Genomic DNA, 13,196 nt, shown 5'->3' with positions numbered 1-13,196 from the left:
TGCTAGTAAAAAGTCAATGTAAACTTGGGCTTTCTGACTCACAGTGTAATGCTTTCTCATTAAACATAATCTGGTATAGTAGAACCTGGCTGTCTCACACTGGACACAAACTGTAAAGATTTAAAAACAAATTTGCCAAAAATTGTGAAATTGCTACAAAAAATGTATATTTTGTGCTATTCTATATATGCAGTGATTTCCTTTGTCAGGGTCAGGATTTGTTCATTGCATAGAATATATTGAATATGATTTCACATTTAAGTGGAAAATTGAATTAAGGCCCAGTTTGTGGACCACCATTTCTAACCATGTCCTTTCTCAAAGTGAGTTTAAACCAGATAAATATGAAATGAAAAGGAAGATGCAGTTGAGATTAGAGACCTAAGTTGTGTTCACTGGTATTTGTACTCATTTCACCCACTGGTCTTTTCCTGGTGCAGTACCTCAGCCAGACCCTAACCAGCCCAAGCCGGAGGGACGGCAGATGACCCCTGTGAAAGGAGAGCCTTTAGGAGTCATCTGTAACTGGCCTCCTGCTCTTGAATCTGCCCTGCAGCGCTGGGGTACCACTCAAGCAAAATGCTCCTGTCTGACTGCACTGGACATGACAGGGAAACCAGTTTACACTCTTACATATGGTGAGTCTGCAAGATTCCAGATCCTTCTCTCCGAGAGTTCTTCAGAATATCATGGGTAGCGTTTTTATCTAGATACTTAGCAGTTGCTGGCCATTATGTTTCAGTAGATTTTTTTCAATAATTTAAAAGGATCCTAAGTTCTAAGTAAAGCTATTGCCAAATATTTTCATTTGCTAAAGCGATATTTGCAAGTCAGCTAATATTTAAAAGGCAGCAAAAAGAAGAGAGACTTTGGCCGGGCGCGGTGGCTCAAGCCTGTAATCTCAGCACTTTGGGAGGCCGAGACGGGCGGATCACGAGGTCAAGAGATCGAGACCATCTTGGCTAACCCGGTGAAACCCCATCTCTACTAAAAAAATACAAAAAAAAAATTAGCCGGGCGAGGTGGCGGCGCCTGTAGTCCCAGCTACTCGGGAGGCTGAGGTAGGAGAATGGCGTGAACCCGGGAGGCGGAGCTTGCAGTGAGCTGAGATCCGGCCACTGCACTCCAGGCTGGGCGACAGAGCCAGACTCCGTCTCAAAAAAAACAAAACAAAACAAAACAAAAAAAAAAAGAAGAGAGACTTTGCACATCCATAGATGTTTTAACATTACAAGAGGATTTTAGAAAAACATTTGGTCAGTATTAATGATGTATGGTGAAAATCAGATGGTTTTATCTAACAATTGAAACTGATTACTTGTTAAATCTTTATTCTATCCTGCTTCTTGATTATAATAGGCACAAAATTCTGTAATGAACAAAGAATGAGTACTTTTCCATTTAATTTTGCATACCAGCTAAAATTTTTCTTTTTAAAATAACTTCAAGGAAAAATGGGGTCAACCCTGGGCTATGAGATTTTGTACTAGTTTATTCAAACAGATTCCTTTTCTCCTTTGCAAGTGGAGCACAGTGTCCATAGACCTAGATAGAAAATAATCTTTGAGGAAAAACAAGGTTTTATTTAACGAATTACACAGGTTGATATAGTTTAAACTGTGGATGCCCCTCTGAATAAATTGTATATAAAATAACATGGCTATTTAAAATAACATAATTTTCCTTTTGCTTATCTCATAATCTAAAATAAGAATTTCTAAGGGTAGTGGAGGGGAGGGAATAGGAAAAGAAAAGCATTTTTTGTTTTTGCCAAAATTGTTTTAACATTCACCTCAGAAGCTATATATACATTTCATTCATATAACCCTTAAAGAAAGCGTTTAGCTGGCCAAATCTTTGTATGTTTGTTTAACATCTATGAATACAGCCACATGTTCATACAGATAATTTCCATTTTAGTGTTTGTTTTCACTAAATTACAGCATTATGGAATGTTCAATCATTTGAGTCATGCTTTTGCTTTGCAGTTTCCTCAAGTGTCTGATACCACCTATGTGAATGGTTTTTCAGAAAAAGTTTAGAACATTTCTGAAGATATTTGTAAATTTTTTAAAAAGCTGGCCGGGCACGGTGGCTCATGCCTGTAATCCCAACACTTTGGGAGGCTGAGACAGGTGGATCACCTGAGGCCAGGAATTTGAGACCAGCCCAGACAACATGGCAAAACCCTGTCTCTATTAAAAATACAAAAATGAGCCAAATGTGATGACACGCACCTGTAGTCCCAGCTACTTGGGAGGCTGAAGCGAGAATTACTCTAACCCGGGAGACAGAGGTTGCAGTGAGCCGAGATCACACCACTGCACTCCAGCCTGGGCAACAGAGCGAGACTCTGTCTTTTTTTTGTTTGTTTGTAAAAAAAAAAAAAAAAAAAAAAAAAAACTTAGAACAGAAGTAGCCTTCTGATTTTCAGTCTTGTAATTAAAAATATTGTTTTCCTCCCTTTCAGTGTGATCAGTTTACATCAAATTATTTCTAAGGATATGCAGATTATTTCAGAAAAGAATTTGAAATATTATGTAAACCAGGATGAGCATCTGGTGATGTTTTATTTCTGTTTCAAGGCATGACTGGCTTTTGTAAACTAGAATGAATATAAAGCTTTTGTGGGGAGGCCTACTGTGTGTTGGGAGGTGAATGATACTCATCTAACCCATCATTTGGTAGTGACCATTGTCTCATTGACTATACTGATGATCTGAATGTTGTTTCATTGAGGTAGACCTGTTTTGTTTTTTTCTGTAAGACTTCTTTTTTTCTTTTTTTTCAGGAAAGTTGTGGAGCAGAAGTTTAAAGTTGGCCTACACACTTCTTAATAAACTGGGGACCAAAAATGAACCTGTGTTAAAACCTGGAGACAGGGTAATTGGCATTTTGGTTTTAGGGAGGTGGTGTTTACTGTTTTCTAATATGCTAATATTCTAATATTCTGGAGTTTTAATATACAACAGGAAAACTTACATAACTCTTATTTTTGGAAAAATAAAAGTGGTTTGGTTCCAACCCAGGTTAGCCCAATTCTCATATTCCTGGGTTGAAGGAAATTCACATGTCCTTTCCTGTAGCTGCCAGTCAGTAGTCTCTTTAGGTGCTAATAAAAAGAAAGAGAAACCTTAATCTTTCCAGAAATAAATATTTGAATCTTTAGACAACAAGAAAACAGCAACAAAATTTGCTCTTTGATTTTTTTGTTTTTATTTTTCCTCCTCTTTACAAAATGCCTCAAACACGGACTGGGTGCAGTGGTTCACACCTGTAATCCCAGCACTTTGGGACATGAGGTGGGAGGATCACTTGAAGCCAGGAGTTTTAGACTAGCCTGGGCAACATAGTAAGACCCCATCTCTACAAACAAATTTTTAAAAAAATTAGCTGGGCGTGGTGGCATGCACCTGTAGTCCCAGCTGCTCGGGAGGTTAAGGTGGGAGGATTGCTTGAGCCCAGGAGTTCAAGGCAGCAGTGAGCCATGATCTTGCCACTGCATTTGTGTGGGCAACAGAGTGAGACCCTAACAACAACAACAACAAAGCCTCATACATCTTTTAAAACATTTTTCTGTGGTTTTATGTAAAAAGAGAGGAAGATTCATGTTACTTTTAAGAAAATACTAATTGGGCCGGGCACAGTGGCTCACGCCTGTAATCCTAGCACTTTGGGAGGCCAAGGCGGGCAGATCACCAGGTTAGGAGATCGAGACCATCCTGGCTAACACGGTGAAACCCTGTCTCTACTAAAAATACAAAAAATTAGCTGGGCGTGGTGGCGGGCGCCTGTAGTCCCAGCTACTCGGGAGGCTGAGGCAGAAGAATGGCGTGAACCCTGGAGGCAGAGCTTGCAGTGAGCCGAGATTGCGCCACTGCACTCCAGCCTGGGCGGCAGAGTGAGTCTCTGTCTCGAAAAGAAAAAAAAAAAAGAAAAGAAAAAACTAATTGACATAGTTTTATTTCTCCTTTAATTTGAGGGGACATTAAACTGTTTTTTTAATTTTTGAAGATGTTTTTCCTATTAATGCCTTTCCAAATATGATTACTTTTTACCATTACTTTTCATTTGGAATTCATACAATGAAACACCAACTACACAATAGACTTATTTTGATTGGGCTTATGATTATGGAATCTCCTAAACTAAGCCTGTTGAAAATACTTTTGCATTGTGACAAAGGGCACATAAAGCATGACTTTTACTTATAAATGTGACACATGAGTGTTTCCTTGTCCTCCTGAACCCTAAGCGGATGATTTTGTGTCTCCCTAGCAACATGGACACTGTGCAGGAAGGAAATGGGTTGTTTAAATGTCTTGTGGAATTAATTTTCCAGAACCCTAGGAAAATTCAAAAGTTCAAAAGCGAACTTCTCTTGGGAGTGAGTTAAGAGTATTTGAAAGCAAAAGAAGGGGAAACAGCCGGGCGCGGTGGCTCACGCCTGTAATCCCAGCACTTTGGGAGGCCGAGATGGGCAGATCACGAGGTCAGGAGATTGAGACCATCCTGACTAACACGGTGAAACCCCGTCTCTAGTAAAAATACAAAAATTAGCCGGGCGCGGTGGCAGGCGCCTGTAGTCCCAGCCACAGGGGAGGCTGAGGCAGGAGAATGGCGTGAACCCGGGAGGCGGAGCTTGCAGTGAGTGGAGATCGCGCCACCGCACTCCAGCCTGGGCGACAGAGCAAGACTCCGTCTCAAAAAAAAAAAAAAGAAGGGTAAACAAGTCTCATGATGTAATTAACTTTCAAATGTTAATCTGTGAGTATCCAAGCCAAGTAACAAACTCCGCAGTGGTAGTGACTTTTGTGTTTTTGCATTCCTGGAGTGAATTAGGAAAAGTCACTTATCTCTGTGATGTGTTACAGGTGAGATCACAGGTTTGAACTTATTATAGAGGTTTCACAGTTTATATTCTATTAATGAATTAACTGTATATCCATACGATTTCTGCCAGTATTGCTTACACCTATTACCAAATGCCCTCCTGCTAGAAACATTTGCATTGTTGGGTAAGGGAACAAGGATTAATACAGTGAATTAGAGAGTAAGAAAACTGGTCAGGCGCGGTGGCTCACACTTGTAATCCCAGCACTTTGGGAGGCTGAGGCGGGCAGATCACGAAGTCAGGAAATCAATCGAGACCATCCTGGTTAACATGGTGAAACCCCATCTCTACTAAAAATATTTAAAAATAGCCAAATATGGTGGCGGGCACCTGTATTCTCAGCTACTCGGGAGACTGAGGCAGGAGAATGGTGTGAAACAGGGAGGCGGAGCTTGCAGTGAGCCCGGATCGTGCCACTGCACTCCAGCCTGGGCGACAGAGTGAGACTCCGTCTAAGAAAAAAAAAAAAGAGTAAGAAAACTTCTGTTGGCCCTAACATGGTGATCAAGTCAATCCACAGTTGTAGGCTCTCTCCAGAGATGTAAGGTTTATTCTTTAATATGCTGTTCTATCTGGAGAGATCCATTACATTTATTTTATTGTCTTAGCCCTACACTAAAGTAAATTGCCTTGGGTTTCCTAATTAACTTAATGCTTAAGATGGTTTGTTTTTGCTAAATCACCAAAAGGATTAAGTGAAAAATTGTGATGAGGATGAGGATGAATGCATTATAGTATAGTACACAAAGTGTGTAGTATAATCATGGGCACATCGGAGATCTTTTTAGATGTGTGTCTCTATCTCAGTAACTTAATTTCCTTTCGAGCAGATGGCTGTTAAATAGTTTGATTTATTGTGTTCATGATAAATATTATATACTTAGACAGTGACATTGAAAGCATTAGTATGGTTTTATTCCTCTGTTAAACTGAATGTCATTATGAATTTTAGGTAGCCCTGGTTTACCCCAACAATGATCCAGTCATGTTTATGGTGGCTTTTTATGGATGCCTCCTGGCAGAAGTGATTCCAGTGCCTATAGAGGTACCTCTTACCAGAAAGGTAACATTGCTAAATTTAAGAGGAATGTAGCCTGATGTGACATGGCAGGCATCGGGTTCTTGGATAGATGCAGTCACAACATTAAAAACTCTTCGACCATTTTTGGAAGTACTCAGCTTCACTTTCTAAAAACATGAAATTTGTAGAAAAAGTATTTATTAAATATTTACAAGTTTTATGCAAATAACATATTTACAATTAAGATAGAATTTATATAGTATTGTATATCATTTAAAATACCACTGGGATGAGGCTGGGCACAGTGGCTCATGCCTGTAATCCCAGCACTTTGGGAGGCTGTGGCGGGTGGATCACGGGGTCAGGAGATCGAGACCATCCTGGCTAACATAGTGAAACCCCGTCTCTACTAAAAATACAAAAAAATTAGTTGGGTGTGGTGGCAGGCGCCTGTGGTCCCAGCTACTCGGGAGGCTGAGGCAGGAGAATGGCGTGAACCCAGGAGGTGGAGCTTGCAGTGAGCTGAGATCACGCCATTGTACTCCAGCCTGGGCGACCGAGCAAGACTCCGTCTAAATAACAAATGAGCAAACAAACAAACAAATAAATAAATATCACTGGGGCGACTAGACATGGTGACTCACACCTGTAATCCTAGCACTTTGGGAGGTTGAGGTGGGCAGGTTGCTTGAGCCCAGAAGGTCGAGACCAGCCTGGGCAACATAGGGAGACCCCATCTCTACAAATAATAAAAAACTAGCCAGGCATGGCGGTGTGCACCTGTAGTCCCAGCTATTTGAGAAGCTGAGGTGAGAGGATTGATTGAACCCAAGAGATTGAGGCTGTAGTGACCTGTGATCACGCCACTGCACCCTAGCCTAGGCAACAGGGCAAGCAAGACTGTGTTTCAGATATAAAATAAAATATCATGGGGGCATACTTGACTTTCAACACTGATCATTTATAAAGAATCCCACTCTTGCTTCAGAGGCTATAGATAATGCACATTTATAGTAGTTGAGACCTTTTTGTAAAGAGATTTCCTCTAACTGTATCATATGACCTAGGATTTCCATTAGGTGGAAAGTGATGGTGTGATGACATGTTACTTCTCTGGATTGTAAGATTTTACTTTGACAATACATCAGCCCAACTAAAATGAAGCATATGTAACAGATTTCCATGTTTGAGTGATTTCTCCATGAGCCACTTGATGCTAATTTTGTCATGCAGTTTATTTCTGAGGGCTGATGTCAAAGATGAATATGGTGGAGGATGTGGATTTATAAATAGAAATTGGCCAGGTGCGGTGGCTCACACCTGTAATCCCAACACTTTGGGAGGCCGAGGTGGGTGGATCACCTGAGGTCAGGAGTTTGAGACCAGCCTGGCCAACATGGTGGAACCCCATCTCTACTAAAAATACAGAAATTATCCAGCTGTGATGGCACAAGCCTGTGATCCCAGCTACTCAGGAGGCTGAGGCCGGAGAATCGCTTGAACCTGGGAGGCGGAGTTTGCAGTGAGTCGAGATTGTGCCACTGTACACCAGCCTGACAAAGCAAGAGCTTGTCTCAAAAAAATAAAAGAGGAAATCAGCCAGGCCGCGGTAGCTTTTGCCTGTAATCCTAGCACTTTGGGTGGCCGAGGCGGGTGGATCACTTGAGGTCAGGAGTTCAAAACCAGCCTGGCCAACATGATGAAACCCCATCTCTACTAAAAATACAAAAATTAGCCGGGTATGATGGTGCACTCCTATAGTCCCAGCTACTTGGGAGGTTGAAACAGGAGAATAGCCTGAACCCAGGAGGTGGAGGTTGTAGTGAGCCGAGATCGTGCCACTGCACTCCAGCTTCTTGGAGTGCAGTGATAGAGAGGGGCTCCATCTCAAAAAAAAAAAAAAAAAGAAAAGAAAGAAAAGAAAAAGCATTTCTGAAAGGAATAAAAAACAAATTGATAACATCCCCAGAACTATAGTTGTTGGGATGTAGTATCCTTAATTTGATCAGGAAATCATATGGTTGTTCTTAATATTAAGTTGGCAGAATTTGTGTGGTTTCATAATGATACTTGTAAGACGATATTTTAATGGAAATGCTTTAGACTATATCTTTTGTTGTTTTTGCTGCTGTTGTTGTGTAAGGCTTAAATCTATCCCCTTTAATACAGAAAAACAAAAGGAGTATACGGATTTGGTATATCCATCCATTAACTTTCATTGTCAGCTTGGACATTTAGTATCTGTTTACATTATTTTGTTCATACCTGACTTGCTTTTCTCTTGAATTTTGGGGTGAGGCTAGGGGAAGATAGGCATGTTAGCATTTATTTAATTTGCTGGAAACTAAAAGAGGATCGTTACTGATTCTTTAATAAAATGGTTACATTTGTCTGATAAGATGTATCATTAGTAATGTCTGGTTAATACTTGATTTGTGCTCAGGAAATGTTTGTATTGTAGAAATTATTTGGAAGAACACATTGTCATTGGATTTTGACAATTGCCAGATATTGGTGGGGCTCTATGAATGTTATCACACACACAAAGTGCCAGAGCATTACTAAGTGTAAGATGTGGGCATGAGTGTACTCACATTTGCTTCCCTACCTATGTTCATTATCATTTCTCCACAGGATGCTGGAGGTCAGCAGATTGGCTTCTTGCTAGGAAGCTGTGGTATTGCCTTAGCTCTTACCAGTGAAGTTTGTCTAAAAGGACTGCCAAAAACCCAGAATGGAGAAATTGTACAGTTTAAAGGTTAGTAATATTGTACCTGAATTATCAGTTAAAAGTTAAAACTGAGTGCTTTAATTAGCTTTTTAATTTAGTAATAGCTAGGTACTTTACATATAGGTTCTATTTAGTTCTCATGTTCTTATGAAGTAGGTACCACTATTATCCCCATTTTACAAGTAGGAAACTGAGAAACAGAGAGGTTAAATAACTTGCCCAAAGTCACAGCTAATAAATGACAAAGCAGCAATTTGAACCCAAATCTGTCTGATTCCACAGCCCACACCCTTAACCTTTATGCCGATGGTTGAAAAAAGCTACCACTCTGTACATTAAAGCTAAATGCTACATGTAGAGACAGAGGATAGACCACTAACCTCAGTGGACTTCCACTGCCAAATGGACCTCCCAGTTGTTGAGGTAATGTCAAGGCCTGGAATTAGCATGTGGAACGATTGTACTTTTGAAAGAAGGTATAATTGTCTGGTGATTTCCCACTAAAAACTAATAAAAACTAAGTATGTTATTGATTATAAAATGATCTTAATTTGGTCTCTTGATATTTAAAATGACCAGTTCAGTGTGAATTCCTTCCCTGATGGCTTAGGTAATTCAGTTTTCACTTTGGGTTTGATTTAGGTTGGCCCCGGCTCAAATGGGTTGTAACAGATTCCAAGTACCTTTCAAAGCCCCCGAAAGACTGGCAGCCACACATCTCACCTGCTGGGACAGAACCGGCGTACATTGAGGTAAGTCCTAAGATGTAAAATACGCTTTCAGGCTTTTCCTTTGGCTTCACTTGCTGCCTTTCAAAATATAAAACTAAATTTTTGCAATGTTAATGTTAGAAGATCCTCCTGCTTTGTGAGATTTCCATCTTTTGGCTTGTAAAGTGCCTTGTAGTAGATCTTCTATCTTAATTATTTTGATCATAAATATACATTCAAGAAAATGACAGCAAAAAAAAATGATTCTTCATGTAAGAAAGTTACGGAAGACTTTAGGGAAGTACAGACGTTTAGGAAATGATGTACTGGCAGAGAAATTTCTCTGCTGCTTATTTAGAGAGGTTGGGGATAAGAGAACGGAGAAATGAGAAGGGAAAATAGCTCTGCTTAAAAGAACAGATTAGTAGATGAAAGATAAAGAGCAAGAAGAAACAAATGGCTGGAAAGTTTGATATTGAGGTTGGTGTAGGAATGAAGTTGGCAACATGATCCCATTGAAGGATTAAGCAAATCCAAGTGCATACCAGGTACCAGGCTGAATGATTTAAGTGCATTTTCTCATTTAGTCCTCACAAGTACCCTATGAGGTTTGGATTATTATTAAACTTGCTTTATAGATGAGGAGACTAAGACTTAAAAGAACTTCAGTAGCTGACCAAAGGCCACATGACTCAAAAATGGCAGAGGTAGACTCAACAGTCAGGTCTAACTCTAAAAGCCGTAGCCTTCACCACTCTGCATCCTGCCTGAGACATATGCTCACCAATTGTTAAGTTAATGAACAGGCAAATCAATAAATTTGTTTTTCAAGATTTGGGGGAAAATCATCTAACGTTGAACACTGTGATGATACCAAGTAGAGAGAACTTAAATAATTTTGGCTATAGAAAAGAGAGGCTGGGAGAATGAGTTCATGCCCTTTGCAGGGACATAGATGAAGCTGGAAGCCATCATTCTCAGCAAACTAACACAGGAACAGAAAACCAAACACCGTATGTTCTCACTTATAAGTGGGAGTTGAACAATAGGAACACATGGACGCAGGGAAGGGAACATCACACACTGGGACTTGTCAAGGGGTGGGGGGCAAAGGGAGGGAGATTGTTAGGACAAATACCTAATGCATGCGGGTCTTAAAACCTAGACGACGAGTTGATAGGTGCAGCAAATCACCATGGCACACATACCTATGTAACTTACCTGCACGTTCTGCACATGTATCCCAGAACTTAAAGTAAAATTAAAAAAAAAAAAAAGAGGCTGGGACGAGACACAGTGGTTCACGCCTGTAATCCTGGCACTTTTGGAGGCTGAAGTGGGTGCTCCTGAGGTTGGGAGTTCGAGACCATACTGGCCAACATAGTGAAACTCCGTCTCTACTAAAAATAAAAAAAATTACCTGGGCATGATGGCGCAAGTCTATAGTCCCAGCTCGTTGGGAGACTGAGGCGGGAGGATCACTTGAACCCAGGATGCGGAGGTTGCAGTGAGCTGAGATCACACCACTGAACTAGAGAGACTGGATGCAATGGTTCACATCTGTCTGTAATCCCAGCACTTTGGAAGGCCAAATAGGAGGACTGCAAAGAAAAGGAAGAGAGTGACCAGTAGCTCTGAGAGGTGATGGGGTATTATTGGATGCAAGGATGATTGTTTTTAAAGATGGAAGAGATCTGAGTATCTTTAAAAGACAGACAGATATGCCAGGTAAGATGGCTTATGCCTTTAATCTCAGTACTTTGGGAAGATGAGGCAGGTGGATTGCTTGAGCTCAGGAGTTCAAGACTAACCTGAGTAACATAGTAAGACCCTGTCTCTGCAAAAAGTAAAAAATTAGCTGGGCCTGGTGGTATGCACCTGTAGTCCCAGCTACTCAGGAGTCTAAGATGGGAGGATCACTTGAGCCCAGGAGGTTGAGGCGACAGTGAGCTGTGTTCATGCCACTGCACCCTATCCTGGATGACACAGCATGATTCTGTCTCACAGAAAAAAAGACAAGCAATTAAAAATACCAAATTTAGTGATCAACTCTCAATCTATGTCATGTCTCAGTGATGACATGGTTCATCACTCGGTCCTCCTTAAAACTCCGGTCACTGGCTTCTGGGACTCCTCTCTCAGTTCCTCTGCCTCGTTAGCCATTCCTTCAGTCATCTTTATTGGTTCTTCCTAAAGGTGGAGGGTTCTTCATTGTATGGCTCTTGCTTAGCTCTCTGGCCTCATTAGAACTACTACTACCCTCTGTCTTTCTAGGTGCCTGTTATTTTGAATTAACTTGCAGTTTTTACTTGGGATCCTCCTATTGCCCAAAGGACTCTACTAGTGAGTTTAAAGCATCTCTGGGTAATAGGGAGTTATTAAAGGATTGTCAGCAGGAGAGTGACAACAATGAATTTATTATAAGAAGTTATATCTGGATTGGTTGGGTTAAGAAAGGAAATAAGGGCTGGGCGCAGTGGCTCTTCCCTATTATCCTAACACTTTGGGAGGCTTAGGCAGGCGGATCACTTGCGCTCAGGAGTTCGAGACCAGCCTGGGCAACATGGTGAAACTCTGTCTCTACAAAAAATGCAAAAATTACCCAGGTGTGGTGGCACATGCCTATAGTCCCAGCTACTTGGGAGGCTGAACCTGGGAGATCAAGGCTGCAGTGAGCCATGATCATACCACTGCATTCCAGCCTGAGTGAGACTCTGTCTCAAAAAGAAAAAAAAGGAGACCAGCTTTACAGTTATTCAGGTGAGCTCAAGCTTGTGGTAGAGAGCAGAGAGCAAAGTAGATTGAGCTTCAGACAGTAAGGAAATAGAGCAGGCAGGGCTTAGTTGCTGATGCTGGAGAGGGAGAAGGCAAGACAGACTCAGGTTTCTCACTTAGGCAACTTGGATTGATGGCAGCATCCTTCCCGAAGATAGAAAATACAACAGGAAGAGTTTCCATGGACAGGGACTGGGGTAAAGAAGGCAGTGATGGATATATGGGTTTCCCAGGATTACTAGACATTCCAGGGGATTAGTTGACTCTGTCAGTCTGGATGTCTCTGGAGGAGAGGCCTGGGTAGAGAACTTGCAGTTACTAGGAATGCAGTAACCTAATGGAACAAAGTGAAAAGAGATGAGGAAGGAGAGCAGAACTCTCAGGGAACAGCACATTGAAGAGATGGGCGGAAAACGTGGAGGAGCAATGGGAGAGAGACAGACACACAGAGACAGACTAGAAAAGAGGAGTATCAAAAAAGCCAAGGAAGGAGAAAACATCAAGAAGGAGAGTAGTCAAATTTTGCAGAAAGGTTTGATAAGGTGTGCAAAATGTCCTTTCCTTTTAACCATTAAAAAATTAGGGCTGGTCCCAAGGTAGTGAATTATCTCCATTGATTGTTCACAGTCAGGTACAGATCAAACTCCTGTTCTACTCTTTTTCCCCTTCTCACTATTGCCCTTGGCAAGACTTAACTTTTTTTAAAAGTTGAACTGGGCACAGTGGCATACGCCTATAGTTCCAGCTACTCAGGAGGCTGAGCTGGGAGGATTGCTTGAGCCCAGGAGTTCCAATCCAGCCTGGGCAACATGGTGAGACTCCATCTCTTAAAAGAAAGAAAGAAAGGAAAGTTGATAGTCCTGGTAAAAAGCAACTTGAATGGAACATTAAGGGTAAAAGCAAAATTATAGTTGAACGATTTGGAGGAGCAAATAGGCCATTCGTTTCTAGTTCTTCCTTACAAAATTGGGTGCTTCTAATACACAGAGACCGCGTCTTACACACCTTTCACTCTTCAGTGCTGTGCTTGACTTGTATTTATTTGATACTGTGTTTCTATTAATT

The 13,196-nt window shown here is 41.1% G+C and overlaps 1 protein-coding gene across 4 annotated transcripts in view; it reads left to right on the top strand.

Annotated features, from left to right (window-relative positions):
- LOC105474366 (disco interacting protein 2 homolog B) overlaps window positions 1-13,196 on the top strand; it is a 263,589-nt gene that overhangs the window by 185,931 nt on the left and 64,462 nt on the right. For 3 of the 4 annotated variants that reach the window (XM_011728986.3, XM_011728988.2, XM_011728985.2), the window contains 5 exons: window positions 441-638; window positions 2,792-2,883; window positions 5,847-5,957; window positions 8,550-8,673; window positions 9,289-9,398. In XM_011728986.3, the coding sequence (XP_011727288.1) occupies window positions 441-638; window positions 2,792-2,883; window positions 5,847-5,957; window positions 8,550-8,673; window positions 9,289-9,398 (635 nt within the window). The remainder of the gene's footprint in view (window positions 1-440; window positions 639-2,791; window positions 2,884-5,846; window positions 5,958-8,549; window positions 8,674-9,288; window positions 9,399-13,196) is intronic. The other variant, XM_011728987.2, reaches the window with a different exon arrangement.

Source organism: Macaca nemestrina, chromosome 10 (genome assembly GCF_043159975.1).
Source record: "Macaca nemestrina isolate mMacNem1 chromosome 10, mMacNem.hap1, whole genome shotgun sequence".
NCBI classification, from domain to species: Eukaryota; Metazoa; Chordata; class Mammalia; order Primates; family Cercopithecidae; genus Macaca; species Macaca nemestrina.
The sequence above is the reverse complement of the archived record's forward strand: the minus strand, read 5'-3'. Positions and strand labels throughout refer to the sequence as shown.